Source organism: Platichthys flesus, chromosome 19 (genome assembly GCF_949316205.1).
Source record: "Platichthys flesus chromosome 19, fPlaFle2.1, whole genome shotgun sequence".
Lineage (NCBI taxonomy): Eukaryota > Metazoa > Chordata > Actinopteri > Pleuronectiformes > Pleuronectidae > Platichthys > Platichthys flesus.
Genome location: NC_084963.1, coordinates 4,394,606 through 4,414,650, shown reverse-complemented (window position 1 = coordinate 4,414,650; position 20,045 = coordinate 4,394,606). Strand labels below are relative to the sequence as shown.

Sequence of the window (20,045 nt, the reverse complement as noted above, 5' to 3'; positions counted from 1 at the left end):
ATGCACCTGAGGCTTCCTTGATTTTAATTCTCCTCCTGAATTAGCTGCTCTCAGCTCCTCTACTGAGATAAACTGGGAGCTTACACTTTGGAATCGGTCAACAGCAAATGAATCACAGGCGTTAAAATCACACACTCAAGTGATTTATAAAGTGGACGAGTATTAAGTGGATTCTGCCTCTCACGTGTAAAGATTTCCTCATTATTATGCTCTCGACCACTGAATTAGTTTGGGGTTAATGGTTTAAACAATCTGAAGAAATGGAACATGTTGTTTTTTATCCTCTGGGAACTTGTTATAGGTTTCTGGTGGTTGAAAGACTAAATGCTCGGGGGGTACAAGATAGACCTCCAGCTGAGGTTTGTTTTCTGAATATCCCAATGACCCCGTTCAGACTGGTTAGAGATAGTTAACTAATTATTCACAGATTGCTTATGTGCAAGAAATCACATGTTGCATAGACACCTAGCACAGTTACTCACATAAAGATATAAGTTAACTCTCTCTCTTCTTTCCTCTATATGTTTCTCTCTCTCTCTCTCTCTCTCTCTCTCTCTCTCTCTCTCTCTCTCACACACACACACACACGGACACACACGCAACGCCTCAGATCCCCGTGGTTGGAACTGCTTATTAAACCTGACACACACTCACACTTTCTCCCCCCCCGCTCACCACTAATCAATCAATATGTGAACTAATGCGTAACGTGAAGGGCGGGAAACCTTAAGTCAATATTTGGATTGGGTTACGAACACATAATTTGGAAATTACACAAATGCAGTCGATGACAGCTGAAAACTGCGAGTATTCCCTTTTTTCTTTTCGCACCGTGCCGTTTGATGAATGTCTCCGCGGTCGTGGGTTTTTAATGTTTTGCAGACACTTAGTGTGGTTTTCAGATGGGAGACGTCTGAACCCGTCACCTCTGGACATTCTTTACTGGTGCACCTCTGACCAGTTTATGAAGTGCTGAGGGGAAACAGTGTCGGCGGTGCTACAAGAAAGTGTGTGTGTGATGTAGTTAATAGATAATTAACTGATCTCTGCTCTCGGAATTTTCATTTGCATAATTAGCCCAAATTAATTCAAGATTAGGTCAGTTTGTGATAGAAATCAGAGACAGCCAGCACATAAAACTGATTGTTGTTTTGCATAAAATTTGACTCTCACCAATCTCCAGTCTTTAGTTTAAAAAGAAAATGGATAATGGTATCATAAAAACATTTAGATATTAAATTATCATCCCTTCACATAAATCATAAAGCGGTGTCTAACGAGGCTGTCAAAATAAGATACCCCCGTTTATATACATCATTAATTGTAGCCTCAGAGGTTGAATGCTAATTAAAGTGTTGCTGAGCAATTTTCTTTGACAGCAGAGGTGAGAGAGAACGGCTTTCACATGTAGTTAGAATGAATAACAGGCTCCGAGTGTGGGAGGTGATTAAACTGTGGAGTCTTACATGTCCAGGGACAACGGGCAGAGAATGTTAGGCTTATTGTATTTTAATATTTCAAATAAAGCACATGAGTCCGACACTGCAGAACACTGGAAGATAAATGGATGATGCGTGAGGGGAAAAAAGAGAAACTGGCGTGTGGATAGGAGCGCAATGAAATGGATGGAGAGACGTCGGCCTCCGATAGATAAATGGATGAAAGCGGCGCAGACGAGAGGAAGAAGGGAGCACGAGAGGCTACTTTGAAAGGGAAGTTGTATAAGCCATCGCTTACAAGGTGTTTCAAGTTAAAGGAAGATAGATGAACGGTTGGGGGGATGAAAAGGAGGAGGAATGGAAAAACTTCTGGAATATGTTAGGCTTGAAAAAAGTGGGCTGAAGGAGGAAGAACAGAACAAGAGAACTTTGGCTTGACTGTGAAATACTGATAGAGTGAAACCTAAAAATGTTGGTGGATTTTACCTTTAAAAGTAACAATTAAAAGTAAATGATAATTATAATAAGCAGCTGGGTGATTTGAAAACTTCAGAAAACAACTCGTTAGAGACGACACGAGGCAGGAAAACTGGAAATCAGAATCTGAGTCGACTTTATTTTGTTCAGATACAAGGAATTAAAAATACACTCCAACCTGAATTTGATTTGCTCATTTTGAATTTATGTAAAATTCAAACACACAAAGTGCCCGAAAAGTTTTAGTTCATATGAAAAAAAGGTTTTAAAAAAGATGGGTGCTGGATTTAAAACATATTGACAGTTTGAAAAATGTCACGAGCCAAATTAAATCCTTTAACAGGAGCTTCTAGGTCTGTAGATATTTTTCAAACTCCCCCAAAAAAGGCTTCACTAACTTTCTTTCACTAAAGTCCTAAAAACTGCAGGTTAATGTGTCACTAGAACCCCCCCCTGCTGCATCAGTACACAACTCACGAGGTGGCTCCCGGACTCTAGACTATCTCCCAGTGAATCAAACGATGGTGTACGTCTGCAGAGATCGACTGCACACTGATCCCAGCTCCGGTTCTCGTCTGTGGTCATGAGAGGTGAAGCCGTGGGGAGTTCACTAAGCTGTGTGCAGGTCTCTGCCGTGAAGCTGCAGCACCACCTCACTAACTGTCCACAGCTGTCACAACTGTTGTTCCATGTTTCTTCTCTGTTCACTGTATCTGTCTGGAGGGTTTACGTCCTTGTAAAACACTTTGTACCACTCACAGGAAAAGTGCTATGTAGATAGAGTTAATCATATATTATTACTATTCATGCGTAAACTGATTATTATATACATATACAGTATTTAACCCGTCTGCTGTACCAGTTGTCGACGGCTGCTGTTCTTGTCTTTTCTTGAATATGCCCAAACCCAAATTACCACTTTGCAAGTGGTGCAGACCTTTTATTATTTTCCCTGTCTTGCACACAAAGACAAAACAATGTTGTGTTATTGCAGGAGAATAATACAGACAGAATTGTAAAGCTTGACAAACAATCAAGATTGTATCTATTAGCAACGGTACCCAGCCCGACCTATCTGAGATTTCCTGATATTGTTGAAAATAGTATACATGTGATTTTGCGTGTTTATGATAAACTACTTTAAGATGCATTGTCCTCAGGCTGGTACAGAAACATTCACTCAGGTGCAACAAGCTCCATTTCAGGACATTCCCTCCACAGGGCAGCGCACATGGTTAGTGTTGAATTCTTGCATTATGGCTTGTTGACACACACATCCACAGTTGAGACGCCAATGTCTCATTCCCGGCGTGCATCAGCGCTCTGGAAAAGTGGCAATTTCATTACATTTGCCGCCGCGACAGGCCCCGGCCGTACCTCGACTACCACTTCTGTGTGTGTTAGTGTGCTGCAGACTTTGAATGACACAAATCAAATGACACTTCAATATGTGCAACGGCTTCTGAGCTTTGCACTTAAGTGAGCGATCAAAAAGTCTAAAACCATAAAGCGGTGAATAATCGGCTTGAGCGTTTCCCTGCACTTCCCTCCTGCACCTTCTCCTGTACCTCTGTAACTGAGAGCTAGTCGTCAAACAGAGTTGACAGATGAAACTACGCCTCATCTGCATGCCTGCAAGAGTTCAGCACATTGTTCTGTTTCCCATGGCCTCATGTTGCATTGTTTCCATTCCTACCCCGCGCTCCCTTCGCTGAGACGTGAACTCGAACTCTCATAGCAATTAAAGCAATGGTCCAGCGACCGTGATAAGAACAATTTTCAGATTGCTCAATATCATCTTCACGGTATGAAACTGCATCTGCTGTGCGGTAATTGCCCTTTGGGGACGTGGCTGAACTCCAGCCTGCTGAGAACCAGCGTTTCAATGCAGACACTCTCGTGCACGAAGCCATGCATACTGTTCACAGAGCAGTTACACTCGTGAATGCTGCTGAGCATATGAATAATGAACACGCACAAGCAATTGTAGACTGGTTCTCGTAATTTGAAAGATTAATATACATGCAAATGCAATCCGAGCTCTCTTATATTCATACACATGAGTTTACATCCAATAATAACAACAAACACACAGTCCCGGATAATCAGTGATATTCTGACAGACAGTCAACACACTGATCCCCACAGTTCTCAAGAAGAACACAATGCTCACACAAGAAAGTCAAAGATCACATGTTTCTGTTGACGTTCCTGAGCTGCAGATGGTTTTGTCTTTGCAGAAGTTGTGGCGTTTAAGAAACCTCTTTGTCTGAGAGGAAACAAACAGAACCCGACCCCAAACCAAAAGGATTTTCAGTTTTTTGTGTCCCGACCCGAAGCCGGTGTTTTCCTCTTTTACAGGCATGTGTAGTGTAAAAAATGTGAGGTAGTGTTACAGATTTACAGGTCCTCCATATATAAGACATTGGAAAAAACATTGCAAACAGTAGAAAATGAGATTAGAGGCTCAGAGCCACAGACAGAGCGACTAAACGAAGCAGCTGGAGCAGAGAGGTGCACTTAAAACTCTTCTTTAGTCTGATCTGTATCCGCTCGACCGACAGCAGCTTCATTCATTTATTTATCCCACATTTATTTTTCTGCCGTCGTCCTTCTGCCTGACACGCTGCATCGGCCCCTCCGTCAGCCGCCCATCCATCTCCCCCTCTCACTTCCTTTGTCACTTTGTCTCCCTCCATCCTTCCCTCCTCTCTTTCCCCAGCTCTCCTCGTCGGTGTCATTCCACCTTGCTGCGGGTCGTCTCCTCCACCAGCTCGTCCGCGTAGTAATGGTCTTTGTATCTTTGCCAAAAGTCACTCCCGTCCCTGCGAGCACTTAGATGAATCGATAGGGAGCCAGGGGATGTGTGTGTGTGTGTGTGTGTCTGTGTTGTGTGATGCTAAGTACGTCACAGACAGTAGATACACTCTTCGTATGTGATGGTGCATGGTTACATTATTATTATGACAGAGAGATTGACACTGAATATGAGGTTATTCCATCCAGTCTGACACTGAAGGTAATGAGTGCTTCAGATTCCCTCTCCCTCATTTTCTGCAGTTTCCAGCAGTCCTCCCGGTTTCATTTTCACCTACCCACCACTGCCCCCCCCCCCCCCCCCCCCCCGCAATCCCAGGGTTTCACCATCACCCCACTCATCTTCCCTCTATCCCTCCATCCATGCATTAAGCCGGCTATCTAACCATCCGTCCCTCAAGCCATCCATTTGTATCCATAGGTGGACATGATAAATGTTTAGACCTTGTTTGGGGAAAACATCCCATCTAAAGGACACTGCCAGAGACAGACCATTTATCAAATCCCATCTTTTTAACACACACACACACACACACACACACACACACACAGCAGCAGATTCAGTGCTGTCAAGTATGAAAGTCATCATCATTCGCCTCTGCTGTCGAATTACATTAAACTCAAATTGTGTTCTTTACCAATATCCAAATGGGGATAAATACTGTGCATCTGTGGTGAGCTTCAAATCAACAATATCTCCTTTAATTTAAATCTGTCTTCTGTTCTCATTCTGTTAGTATAGAAAACGATAAAATGTATAAGGTAAGGAGAGAGGGGGAAGTATATAAAGTAAAGCAGACGTGCAACATGGAGGCGGCTGCTCTCTTCGTTAAACACTATTATATAAAGCGGTGTCACGTAGATCAAGCATCGGAGAACGAGCTCTCTTATCTCCAGCGTGTTACCCAGATTGCACTTGGGATATTTCAGTGTTTTCTATTCACGGCTCTTTGGAGAACTTACTGTGTAAGGGGTGAATGAAGACGAATGGGGGCCGCTGCCCTCTCCTCTGCCTCTATTGATTTCTAGATCACCATGTCAATCCTCGGGCTTTCAAACGCACACACTGCGATCCTCTCTTGATAAGTCAGCACACACACACACACACACACACACACACACACACACACAAACATATATATATATATATACACTGTGTTGACCTCGTCCTGGGAGCTGGTGTCTCATGGCCAATAAAGTTCTGATAGAAAGAAACAAGGAAGTCAACAAAGGTTGTTAATATCTGAAACACAAGGGAGGATTTTTCATGCTCAGGAAGATGAACACAGGAAATAAAGGAACAAAACAAAGGCTCCACAGTGTTTGAGGATAGTACCGATGCCTTAAAGCTTATTTTTGCTTAACATCACATAAGAATATGTGAAGTGACGGAGCCCTCTGGTCGTACTTTGCTTTAATTCTTGCGTTTAGTTTTCAACGTGGACAATTTTGCCGCTTTCTTTAGAGCTACATTATCTCAACCTCCTCCGCCAACGCAGTGTTTGTTGTCGTCAGAAACTCTCAACTCTGCGATGCCCTCTAGTTACCGACTGTGACATTGTTTGAAACCGATGCACCTCCTAAACAGTTACACAGGTTTGAATCCTCGGTTCTTCCAGGGTCTATATGTCTATCCCACTGTCATCCAAGACTTAGAATATCCTGTTGATTGCATTGAAATTCATGAAAATATCACATAATCTCTGTGTGCAGCCTTATTCCCCGTCTTGTTAGATATTCATGAACATTTTACAGAGACTGAAAATGTTTTCGCTAAAAGCTACAACTTCCCAGTGAGCGATGCCAGCTGCCGTTTGGCAACGCGGACGTCTTGGGAGAGCGGTGGTCGAGCGTGCAGCAGTTTCACAGCTCATCATGTGCTGTCAGCTTCAAGCTTTCATCATTGCATCGGACAGGAGCTCATGGGGGACGTTTCTTTGGGGGGGGGGGGGTTGTGTAGTTTGAGGCTTTTTGACAAATGTTCCTAGTGAGGATGCCGCTCTGGAGGTTTCTTGAGCAGCTTGAGCTCAATCTGAAGCAGCACGACTCTTGTTTTTATTGGACTTCATTTTGCTCTAATTCAGTATTTTGGCAAAAACCCCAGATTTAAATTTGCCTCCATGTCTGAGTCTGATCGGTTTATTCAAAGATAATCTGTTCGTCAAATGTAAGACAAATGTGTTGTGATTTCAAACAGGCAGCCAGGAAAATGTCTCTGTAATCCAGAGTTTAATTATCCATTAGGGAAACGTTGAAATGGTTGACGGCTCAGATTGAGTCGTGGTGGAAGGTGAACCATGTTTTTCTTTAGTACGGCCCTGTACCTCACCTCTAAAATCAAAGTCACGACTTTGCAATGTAGGAATCCACTTGACAAATATATCTATCACGTATATAAGGAATACATACATGCATTATCTACACATGCATGACCTCAGGCCCCTCACAAGGTCGGTTGTAGACCTCGGTTCCATCAGCTAACATTCAATCATTCGTGCCACTCGTGACATTTGACGACGTCAATCTAAAAACGCTGCCGGCCTCATTTGTTCAGGATCCAAAAGCTGCTGGCAGAGAAAAACCTGCTGACATTGACAGGAGTGTTTTCAGAGCCGGTACAGGAGGAAGCAGGGGATCAATTCTGAATTCAGTTTTATCTCTCATGACGCGTTTGTGTCTGAAACATTTTGACATGCCAGCGTTACGCCGTTAATACTCGCCGCCGCCTTCGCCGTTCTTCTGAAGCTACCACCCGCTTTTTAAAGAGTGCAAGGTCTAGTTCGGGATTTTGCAACCGGGTTCCTCCCGAAGGCGGGGGGGGGGGGTTAACTTCCTTTTACAGTAATTGCCGCTGCGGCGATCGGGGCTTCAAAGAGAGAAATACTGTCCGAGAAATTACCCCCGGACCTGGCGTATTCTGTGTGTGTGTGTGTGTGTGTGTGTTCTCAAATGGGGAGGAGAGCATGGTGGAAAAATGGGAGCTGTCAGTCAACCTAATGAGACCAACCTTCTCAGTGCGCACACACACACATACACACAGAGTGCCATTGGGCCAGTAGAAGTGCCATATAATTGGGTTTCCTTTCCAGGACAACAGACATGCTCACTGGATTAGATCTGACCACCGACGCCAATTCTCTCCCAGCCTCCCTCTCCCTGCTTCTCCTTCTCTCTGTAGACACTCACTTTTCTGCATTTCCCTGATCCCCCTCTCCTCTTCTCCTCCTAATTTCTCACTCTTGTTCTGGTGTTTCCTCTTCCTGCTGGGCTTGTTTTATTGTCCCTTCCACCTCTGACCTGCTGCTTCAGTTGGGACCATAAAATATATCAGGCCATATAGGATTCATTCCACAGATTCAAATGTTTGATGTGATTTTATTGGACTTACCGGGCCCATAATAAGACCTCGTGTGCACGTGCGTATTTGCAGGAGATTGGATGGATTCAAACTTTATAGATCCCACTTGAAAAGTTGTTAAAGACGGTAGGAAAGGAGAGGATGTGTGAAAAGTGAAGGGTCACTTCTTTTCCTCACAGTTCCTTATGCAATCCCTGAGGAATGTTCACATCTTCTCTCTCTGCCCCTCTCATTGTCTGGATTTGTGCAGAAGCTCTTGAAGTGTGTCTGCATTGTAGCTCTGTGTGTGGTTGTGTGTGTGTGTCTGTGGTGTGCATGTGTGTGATTTATTCCACAGCAAAGCGATTGAACCCTGGTTCAGGGAGCAGGCAGAAATGCATTTGGGTTTCTCACCTTGAAGGAGGTCAGGAGATCCAGGTGGATTTCTGCTCTACGTGTTCTCAGGTTCATATTTAAACATCCATGCTCGTATTCCCCTGTTTACACCAAACAGACATTAGGTGTTTACGCATGAGATTTTCTCCAGAGTGACGACATTTAGGCATCATTACTCTAAAAATTATCCATTTTGTGGCCAGTCCATTTGGCTTTATCATTATCATTACCATATTATATCTGTGGTCTGCTGAATATTTACCCTGAGTCAGGGGGACAACAATTATGGGAACATAAATATTTGTGTGTGGGTGTGTATGGGTGAGTCACACACAATTGCAAATACACTTTTAGTGAATATGCTCATGAAGACTTTGTTTTAATTGCAGCACCCAAACAGCTTGAGGATCATTTGAGCTGCTTTTAAAAAACGCAAAGAGAAATAAAAATTTAAAATGGCGTAACCCTCACCGTCCTTCACGTTGGCCGGGTTGTTAAGCAACTCATCCACTGGAAGGTCACACATAATCAACTCCAAACACAAGTCTCACTCCTCCAGGTCGTGAGGGTGTCAGAGGTCGTGCTCTGGCAGTTCACTTCTACATATCTTAACGTTGAGGGTTGGGCAGCTCACATGCTCGGTCTCGCAGTGTGAACTGTGGTTTCTTCTTTGGCAGCGATAGCGACAGCCTTTTCCAAAAAACATATCTTGCTTCCATCTACCCCCCCCCCCCCCCCCCCACCACCACCACCACCACATCCCCTCATCTTTCGTCATCGCTGCCCCCCCCCGCTCCCTATACTACATGATATTAAGTACTGCTCTCGCTGCTCCCTGTTTAGCCACTTGGCAACGCAGCAACACAATCCATCTCTTTGGAAATGTTTATCTCTAAGCTGTTTATGCTACTTTCTCCTCCACACACAGACACACACATGTGCACTCTTGCCTCTACAAGCACTACTTCCACTTTGGCCTCGTAAACACCAATAGCAAAGCAACAGGGGAACACTGACATGAGTCTAAACATGCGAGTACAAAGAGAAACAAATGGAGAGCGGGATATTTTCTCATAACACTATAAAGACGCTTTCACAGATTTACATGAACGCAGACTCGAGCTGAACTTTCACAAAACATAAACGTTTGTATGCAAACACATGTGCACATTAGAGTCTGGAAGGAATGTCGATAGAAGCTATGGTTGGATACGCTGGTTGGTGCACATGTAAACAGCGGAAGACACCGCACACATGTCTGTTAGCACACACATGCACGCACACTGTATACAATGTACCTCGAGTACAGCCCACGCAGGCACACAGCACTCAGCGGGAACATGTAACACATGCACACTCGGATGACGTTGTTATTGCATTCCGCTAATGAAATTAAGCCTGTAAATGTAGCGCTCGGTTGGACAGATAGGGCCTGAACTTTTCCTTCCAAAACAGGGGGTGAGGGCGAGGGTGGGGCCGCGGAGCGAGAGAGAGAGAGAGACAGAGAATTAGAGCAGATAAATGGAGGCTGTGAAGATCAAGGCGATGTTGAAAACTGAGCGGTCAACTTTCCGGAGAGGCTGAGCGATGAGAGGGAGATTACAGGAAGAGAGACGTGGGCACAGATGCTGGGGATGTACAAGGGGGTTATTTGTCAGATCAACTGCACATTTGCACATCCTGAGGAACTGAGGAGAGAAAACCCCAGTCGGAGGGTTTGGTTACGGAGAGTTGTTAAAAGGATGCACTGGTGTGAGGGGCTTTCCGACCAAATTGCAGACTGGAGATATCGGGAATATGTAGAAATCTAAGTTCACTTGACTTACACAGATGTTAGCATGTTGATGAGAAGCCCAACGTGGAGGAAAACTTTAAATTTGCAAAATATCTCCAGCCTTATGAGATATAAATGTACATCTACCTGTAGTAAGTAAATTTTGTGTATAAATCCTTAAAATATCCAATAAGACAGTATAATGTAGTGCAGGTTCTTTCTTCTAAACATTAAGTCCTCTGGCTAATTCCTTAGAATTGGTTAAATTGTATTAATTTTAATAAGAGTTTTTGTTGTTGTATGTTGTCTATTTTACATAATACTGCGAAATATCAATTTGTTAAAACGAAGGATTTCAAATAACCTGCAGCTCTTGAGTCGGTCTAATGTGTGTCTGAGTGTGTGTGTACAGACAGTGTGTGTGTGTTGCTGCACTGGCAGACTGCAGAAAGCAACAGACACGTCACTAAATCATTCAATTTCACTTCAGGAGCAGAAAAAGCAGCGCCCTCCTCCTTCTCCCTTTTCTTTCGGTCCGTCAGACACTGGCCAAAAGGCAAACAAACGCACAAACACACACATGCACACACACGTGCACACACACCACTAACTATAAATTACAGAGCAGCAGCAAATCATTCTCTCATGCACTCCCCAGTGACTCAAACATGCAGTTCATTCTCCGCTGTGCTTTGCAAATTAAAGTCTGCACAAAAGGGATTTTTTTAATTTTGCCGTGCGTCATATTATGTTACCAGATTATGTGGCATTGATGCCAGAGCTATCTGCTGTAATCATCAATTACACTGCTGGTATTTTGCATGCACGAGTGTGTGCGTGTGTGTGTGTGTGTGCGTGTGCGTGTGTGTGTGTTTGTCGTTATGTGCCTGCCTGTGGAGACCGCAGGGACGTGGAGGTTCAATCGCTTCCACAGAGAAAATGTAAAACCCAGTGAGAATGAAGCAACAGACCTGACCTATGCACAGAATAATGATGAAGGTGTGTTGTCAATAAATGAGGTTGAATTAAACATGGTAACTCTATGGCCCGGTGGAATCTACCCACCATAAAACATTAAAGGCCTGGATTTCTATACTGAGCACATAATATATGGGTAGAGCTCTGGTTGGAAGGACGTCCAGGCCCAAAGTTGACTCAGGAACTCATAACTTCCTATTTTTACTTCATCATTCTTGATGTTGGAGGAATTCCATATCCCTGGGGTCATGAGAACTTTAATCCTGAATAAGATTTATTTTGTTAATCACTATTAACCACCTGCTCTCCTCCCTTGGATTAGGTGGAGTTATCTGACAGCATCTCCCACACCATCACTGATGCCTACGCGGGGAAGGAATACATCATCCAGGTAACGCCTCCATCTCACTGCTCAAGTGAACAAGTCAAAACTGTTTTACATACAGTAAATTTATTTAAAGTCTGGTCATTTGAAATGATCTTATCACATTATAAAGCCTGGACTGAGGTTAAGAATTCACAGATGTTAAAAGTTAGAGATTTGTGGCTCTTGGGGTAGAGCGGGTCGTCCAGTAATCAGAGAGTTCATGGTTTGATTGCGAAAAAATGCCTTTCATGCAATTACCACAATATCTTCTGTTTAAATTTGCTAAAATATTTTATGTGTGTAACTTGTGTCTAAATAAATGAATCAGGTATGTTGTGATCCACAGGTGGCGGCCAAGGACACAGAGATCGGAACATGGAGCGACTGGAGCGTCGCCGTCCACGCCACGCCCTGGATTGAAGATCCTCTGCCCATCACCTCCACGACTGAAGGAGACTTTCCCACCGGTGAGTTTTATCCCCCCCACACCCCTGCTAAAGCTTAAACTCTCTGTTCCTTCCCCAGGGAGAAAGTCTCAGTGGTTGAGTCAAGTACCGGAGCCGGTTGACTTCAAAACAAAACATCTCTGCTGCTCTTAAACAAAACCAGTCAGCTGAACTGATTCAACTTGACAAGTTGAACCTGTTCACCATCTGTTTTAGTTTTTAAAGTCCTCTACAAGTGAGATTATTAATAAGTATTATATTTATTATCGTTGTTGTTTTAATTTGATGATAAGACAAATTTTGGTTTCTTATGGCGGCACTAGGGGAACATTTAGAGGAAAGTTCAAACAGTTTATCCTCTGGAGATCATGACTGTATTTTCCACGAGTCACACATCAAGTGGATTGAAGATAAATATAGAATAGAGTCAGGAAGGAATATTTATTTAATGCAGTTTGGTTTCTATCAATGTTGAAGTCGCATGAGCTGTAGAATTACCATCGTGAAGAAGATAATGCTGGATTCCGGTTTAATGTTGTTCTTTGTGCTGGCGGCTGTCACACAGTTAATTTCCTGAGCCAGTTAGGTATGAAATTAAGTTCAGTTAATAACTTCCTTTATCATTAAATTGAGTATACTGAAAGCGTTTGATAGCCTTGAACTTCTATCGCGGCTTAAGTTGCAAGATCCGGCCGCCTCCAGACAAATCAGCACACATCAGCCTGAGAGCCTCTGCTCGACGCCTCCGGGAGAAAAGACGCCGCCATATCACGTCTCTTGCTACAATTTCAATTTGACTTAATTTACAGAATAACAGCACTGCTCTTTCTAGTTTCATTTTTTTAAGCATTATAAATGATTCTTTAACATGAAGATCATTGTAGATCATTATATTCTGTGCGTGCCCTGACGCCCTCTAACACACTCAAGGACAACATCCTTGTGTCAGATCAAAAATGGCTCTGTTGTCAAAATCCAAATCCGTCAACGTGCCGATGATCCATGAACAACGAGATGTACATTCCAAGTCTGAACGCAGCGGCGTGCACGTCCCTGCAGCTTCTGTGTGAACACTTAATGAAAGTGGACAGGTTTCATCGTGCATGTGGCTGATTGGAACTTTCTAGATTGCAGATTCATATGCACCGTCCCAAGATGCCTCCCAGGCCGGTACGATATCCCAAACTACATCAGTTACTAGAAAACTGTGTATAAATATAAGAAGGCCCAGTACAAAAAGCGTTTTCTTAAGGGGTAGCGTGTGATTGAATATTTTGAGACTTCCTATGATCCAGCAAGTAACGTCAACCTGCCAAAGATATAAACTCTCTCCCGATCCCCAAGCCACATCCTTCCAGAGGACTCGGTCTGCAGAGTTAAAGCCAAACCAATCCTATTTGCGTCTGCTGTTGGCCTTGCATCTCCCACCCATGAACAGTATCTAGCTCTTTAGCTCTCTTGCAATGAATCCTGGGAAAGGTTGGACCTGAGAGGGATCCACCTGTTGGATGTTTTGTTGCTCAGGAGTAACAGGATGCTACTTTTCAGCTGCATTTGAAGGAGCGTTTGAAATGGGACAACATGAAAGTTACATTTTCAGGGCAAAACTGTGGAATACGACCCAGTGTGAAATCTTCCTTCATTTCTCTCTGTTTAAAATGTTTGGTCTGTCTGTCTCTGTCCATTGGCACTTCCCAACTCTCAGGTTTTTGCGATACAACAGTGACTCCTGTTGGACGCGTGCGGCATCACACGCTGAGCGTCACCACAGTCGTCACTGAAGGAGCTTGTTTAGAAAAACATATGTTACACGGTACACACAGAACATGCTGCTCTAACTCAGACATGTCTAAACAGCACCACACACACACATGCACAGCGTCGCCCTCTGACACACACACAGACACACACACACTCGCTCAGTACTTGTTGTGTTATTCTTGTTCTCAGGGACAGAACAGGAGGTTATTGAGATTCTCCTCATGCCTCCTCTCAATCCAGCTGCTGCTTCCCTGCTTCCCGTCCCTCTCTCCGTTTTCTCTTCTCTCTTTCACCCTCTTTAGCCTGAAGGTCTCTCGATCTCTCTCTCTTTCGTTCTCCCTCTCATTCTCCCTCTCCTCCTTCCTACGTCACACTTCATCAGTTTTTTCTGGCCTCACTCCACTTTATTTACAGATGCTACTTCCTGAATGACTGATTGCATCTGTTTAGTGGGCAGCTTGTTTTTCCCCACTGATGTATAAAATATCTCTTGATATATCTTTTGATGCACATTTTCATGGAAAATGTGCATCAAAAGAACATTTTTGATGGAAAAGCAGAAACAAATCACGTATTTACTTAAAAACCATTTACAAGAAATGCGACTCTGGGATGTGAATCAACTAATTATTCAATCTGCAGCCACCGGTCTGTCAATGAACATGAGGCTGAATCACATCTGCAGGGAAACGAGGAAAATATCTGATTGCCTGTCGATGACTGGACCAATAAACACAAAAGGTTCATTCAGGGACAACTCGGCTTGTTAACATCTACACTCCGACCAATCCTGTCCGCTCAGCCGAAAAGGAAATTAAATGACTCCTTACTGCGTAGTGTGGCGTCTGATCACACATTCACACTTTCTCCATTTCCTCTCTTCTCTTTTCTGTCCACTTGCCTCTGCCCTGTTTCCTCCACCTCCCTTGTTACTGTTAAATTGTGTCCATGAGGTGACGCACACTCCGTGAAGAAGAGGAGACAGTTTCACTTCGGTTTGGTTCTGTCCATTGACGTTCAGCCCATCGGATGAGCGAGTGGACCAGTTGCAACCATCTCTGTTTCTTTTCCTCTATAAAGACACAACCTGGACAGTGTAAAGCACTGAACTTGTAAAAGATGAATCACTTGTCTCATCCTTCACCTCAAGAAATATTTATAAAATGTCGTGGAGCAAGATTATGTGACTGCAGGTGTTTAATAAGCAGCCACCGCTTCCAAAGAATAGGAACAGGAAATCCACTTTATCAAGCTGCAAAGTGGCCGGTGGGCAGATGTTGCTCAGGAGATAGAGCGGGTCGTCCACTTAGCATAAGGTCGGTGGTTTGATCCCTGGCTGTGTCCTTGGGCAAGATTCAGAATCATGATTGGTGCCAGCAGAAATATAAATTGTATAAAGAACTTTAAGTTGATCGATAAGCATAGAAAAGCTCTAAAACTTAACATGTAGGTTCTCTCCTCTCCTCGCCGCTGCCACGTCATTTCTGCATATGTTTTATTTTCCTCACCACTCTGAAGCACAGTGTTTGGCTGCGGGCTGGAAGTGTTTAGCACTGAACGCCGTCACCTCTCTCTCTCTGTCTCTCTCTATTTCACACCTGGATGCTTCTTCCTAATATCTACCCCCCCCCCAGACGCCACACAACAGTCATTAATTGGAAGAAGAGGGAAATCATATTCTCTCTCCAGTAAGAGAAAGAAATGCTCTGGGTTCTAGATCAAGCAGCAAACAGTGCACACAAGTTAATACGTATTGTGCCGCCTGCAGCTGTAGCAGTTGCCACGTTTTGGAAAACGTTAAACCATTAAACTGTGATATTTGTATTTGTCACAACGTGTAAAAACCAAAGTGAAGCTCTGAAAACCTGCTTATGCACAGGAACTTTTCAGCACGTTGGTGTTTTTGCCACAAGCTTTTTAATTGTACCAACTGGAAAAATGCAGGAGAGTGAAATCATAACTCTTCTCAAATTGTATATGTAAATATAGTCAATAAATAAAACAGCTCAACTTTGAGTCCAAGCAGGAAATGTTCAAGTAACAGAGGCTTAAAATGTGCACATTACTTTGGGCGAATTAACATCTGTGAGTCATATTCTAGAAGAGTAATATCAATAAATCAATACACAGCTGATGTTTAGACAAAGTATTGAACCTTCACATCTTGCCAAATGAAAAAAAAAAACATGTAATAAACACATAAATAAACTGTATTGATTATTATTTACTCCTAAATCTGTCACCGAAGGATGACATCATTATACATTATGGGAATTTTGGCATCACTGATGGTACAGAGGGTAAAATAACTGATGGACGATAGCATAAAAAGTTAAAAATCCTCATTTCTGTGACCTGAATGTGAAACCAGTCTCAGTATGGGCTGTAAAATCCAGATCTACAGTCTATCAGGGGAGTGTAGAAGGATACGTTTTCATTGTGTGTATTAATCTGCTTCCTTAACGATTTATTAACTTCCACGTTTTCCATTTTCTTCCCCATCTATCCACCTCCTGTTCTTCACCTCAGGGTTTTTACCTCATCCTGCGCTTCGCTATCTGTTCTCTCTGTCTCCATATATTATCTCTCTCTCTCTCGCGCTCTCTCTTCCCCCCACTTCACTGTGAGAGAGATTTTTTTCTTCCTCTGTCCAGTTCACTTCATAACTGCCTTGACAAGTCATGTATTGATTGAGGCTTGCAGATTAGAATTGATTTGGTTCTGTACTGTATTTTCTTTTTCTGTTTGCTTCTTCCCCGGCAGGTTGAGCATGTTTCAGTGTCCATTCATCAAAATGATGTTCGGGGGAAGATTTAGCACCAGGAATTATATAAAGGACGAATTAGAACGAGGGTTTAGTCGAGTTTTGGAGTTGATTTAAAAAATATGCCCAGCAAATATTGTTGTGTTTTCTCATTGTTGTTATTTTTCTTTTTTCCAGAGACCAAGACATCTCCCATCCCATCTTCCAACGCACCACAAAAGGCTGAACCTCCAGTGGGCAGAGCTGCCAGGCTCCTCACCTTCTTCTCCCCTTTGCTGTTAGGAATGCTGCTGCTGCTCATGTGGTGAGAGACGCACACACACAAACACACACACACACACACACACACACCTCTAGTAATGAGTCGACAACCCCTCATCTTGGAATTGATCTTGGAACTTCAGTCACATATCTGCAGGTCGATGCAGGTCTACTGATGTCTCAAGCAATAACTATTGGGTTCGTTTTATGACCCAGGCGAGAGGGGGGTTGGGGGTGTCAGTGTGGGGGGGAGGGGGGTCTTCACGTTTCTCTGTGGAACCCCTACTGGGACTGAAGTGAAATTCAAAGCTGTCCCATTTCATTCTTTGAAAGGTTTCACCCTGTAAATCATGAGGTGATATCACAAGACTCGTGGAGGACATAGATACAACCTGTGCTGAGATGGTGAAAGTCGTGCTCGGCGGTTATGTTGACGATGAAGGCAAACAGGAAATGGCTTTTGCTCGACCATACCGACACCTTTAACCACGGGACATATAAACATGGCTGCACCTGGGAGAGAGAGCGGCAGCTGATGGGTTGAACCACTGGAGGGTGAAGCGAGTCCGGTGGATAAATCTGTCAGGTGCACTTCACGCATGGTGGAAGGAGAACGACAGATTTATGATTTGTTTCCGTAATGTGGGTCCGCAGCGTTTATTTTAAAATGTGGACACACACTGAAGGAAGATGAAGAGAGAAACAGGAAGTGAACACACAGCCAGCAGAGGTGGAAAGGAACAAATACGTTGCTCGAGTAAAATGTTTGGTATTTCAAAGTAAGGCTACTTTATACTTCATCACATTAAAGAGAGGCTCTACTCCACAACAAAGCAAGTTAGTCACTTGACAGATGAATACAAATGTGATAAGAATCCAGGAAACCAGTGATTCTGTCTTTTTGACCACCGACCTCTTATACAGAAGTTTCTATTTAAATATCCAGTGTGCAGAAATCTATCGGAGAATAAAGACGATGATATTAAGACACAGGTTATGGTTTTGTCTGCGTTTGTTAACAATATTACACAAACTACTTTAACATCGTCTTTACAGAGGGTCTTCTACATTTTGTACATAACCTGAAGGAAGCCTTTGTATCTCCTATATACATTTCGAAGGGAGGGGTTTATCCAGTTCAATGCAATCTGCAAACACACCACCAGAGGTCACTAAAACCGGCGCTAACCTTCCTAATTTGTGCCTCTGTCTCTTTCTCCAGATTCAAACGTCTTATTCCAGAACGGAGAAGAGAAGTCAGAGGAGGAGGAGGAAGAGGAGGAGGAGGAGGAGGAGGCGGCTGGTCTTTTTTCTATTTTGCACATGTCTCGAGGATTCAGTGCATTGATCGTTTCTGTCCATCACACACTCACTCACCAAGGTTACACAGACCTGGAATCAGACAATGATAATGCGACTCCGCATTTTTGGGATTAAATGGTGACAAGGAAGATCTTCAGAGGAGCTTCTAAAAGTGACATCATCATCATCATCATCATCATCATCAACAGCAGCAACAGGAGCAGCAACAAGCACCACATCAGCACCAATAGTCTTATATTGCCCCCTGGTGGCTGTGATGGGCCACAGCAGACTGACTGAGGGAATCTCCTCCTCAGAGCAAGAAAATCAACTCCAGGAAGAGAACAAACCCTTTTTCTGTTATTTTATTTTGTTATTTTTATTGATCGATCGATTGATTTAGTCTTAATTTTAACCCTCCGCTAAAATCGTAGCGCTGCACAGACAAACACACACACATATATCGAGCCTGTGTGTTTGTGTGTATAGTTCCCACAGCAGTCCCCATACAGCTAAACCATCATGCCAAAGACTCAACTTCACCCCCAACTAGACGGCTCCCGAACGATTCATCGAGCTTCCTGAAGCCTGTGCCTGCCTTCGTCATGGGATCAACACCCCGCAAAATTGAATGCATGTGTGAGTGAGTGAGTGAGTGTGAGTGTGTGTGTGTGTGTGTCCTGCATTAAACGGTACAGGAATCAAACTTTGGGATGAATCGGAGGAACCCTGCAGCTCCTGTTTGTATAAACCAACCATTTAACAAAGACACCACAAATCTAGCCTATACTCAATCAGACTCTGAATCTGTTCGCCCCCCCGATGGCCCAGTCAGGAGCGGCGGCGGCGGCGGCAGCCGGTTGTCGTTTTTTTCCGATACAAGGACTAACACTCTGAAAATGTCGGTATCTGTAGTCTGGCTTGTTTAGACGATTAGCTTTACATTCTGCTTTCAGCGCCCGGCGACGAGGACCTGGATTGTAAATCAAAACGAATTAAGTGGATTTGAGACTGAACAATTCTTGTATTTCTTTCCCTGACACATTTTTTTGTTTTGGATTTCGACTTCGTAACGAGGGCGACAAAGTGAAGCATTTAGAACGAGCTGCGTTGGGTTTTTTTTCATTCTGCTCTGTGCTGTAAAATACAATATCTCAAAAATACTGTTTGCTTTCCCGATTCTGACGCCTTTACAAGAGTCTCTTTGCAGTTTACATTTCAGTAGCCAATATCACCAGTTAATATTATGTTATTCAAAGGAATATTGATGTGCTTTATTGTATTTTTCTGATTTTATGGACAAATAATAAAAAACACACATATAGGACTTTAGTTTTTTTTTTCCTTTTTTTCAGACATTCATAATGGCTTAATTCTCCTTGATCCTATTTTGTAAACTATGATATGTAACTTTAACATTGAACAAAAAGTTTATTATTTAATAATAATAATAATGTATGTATTAGCAGTAGAATGTCGTAACCTGTACCTGGGGTCTTTTTTATAGATGTATATACAATGACAGGTTTCAACCATTAAATGTGACCATTTCACAATGAATGACGACACCGAGGCCTCGTGCTCATTTCGCCTTTTTTCAAACACTGAGTATCAGAACCTGATATTTACAAGATGGAGGTGAGGGGGGGGGGGAAATATATCAACCTTTAAACACAGCCCAAATCATATTTCAGTGTAATAACAGAGTTGATGCATCTTAGCTCCCACAGCCATAAACAAACACCATCTCATTTCAAGTTTTACAGATCAATACTCGTGGCAACAACATTTTCTCTCAATTTGGCTGCCGGGGGCAAGGTATATTTACAGTTCGGATTTATTGAATTGGTGTTTCATAGGTCTTCGGTTTCTTTCTTGACATTTGAAATGTATCTTTCAGTTGGTTTTGTCACCGCTGAGGATTTG

The 20,045-nt window shown here is 43.2% G+C and overlaps 1 protein-coding gene across 1 annotated transcript in view; it reads left to right on the top strand.

Moving 5' to 3' along the window:
* Positions 1-19,687, top strand: part of cntfr (ciliary neurotrophic factor receptor) — a 199,634-nt gene extending 179,947 nt beyond the window's left edge. Inside the window, exons 8-11 of the mRNA XM_062413558.1 lie at positions 11,541-11,609; positions 11,932-12,052; positions 16,734-16,860; positions 18,040-19,687. Coding sequence (XP_062269542.1) covers positions 11,541-11,609; positions 11,932-12,052; positions 16,734-16,860; position 18,040 — 318 coding nt within the window. The 3' untranslated portion in view covers positions 18,041-19,687. The remainder of the gene's footprint in view (positions 1-11,540; positions 11,610-11,931; positions 12,053-16,733; positions 16,861-18,039) is intronic.
* The last annotated feature ends 358 nt before the right edge of the window (positions 19,688-20,045 follow it).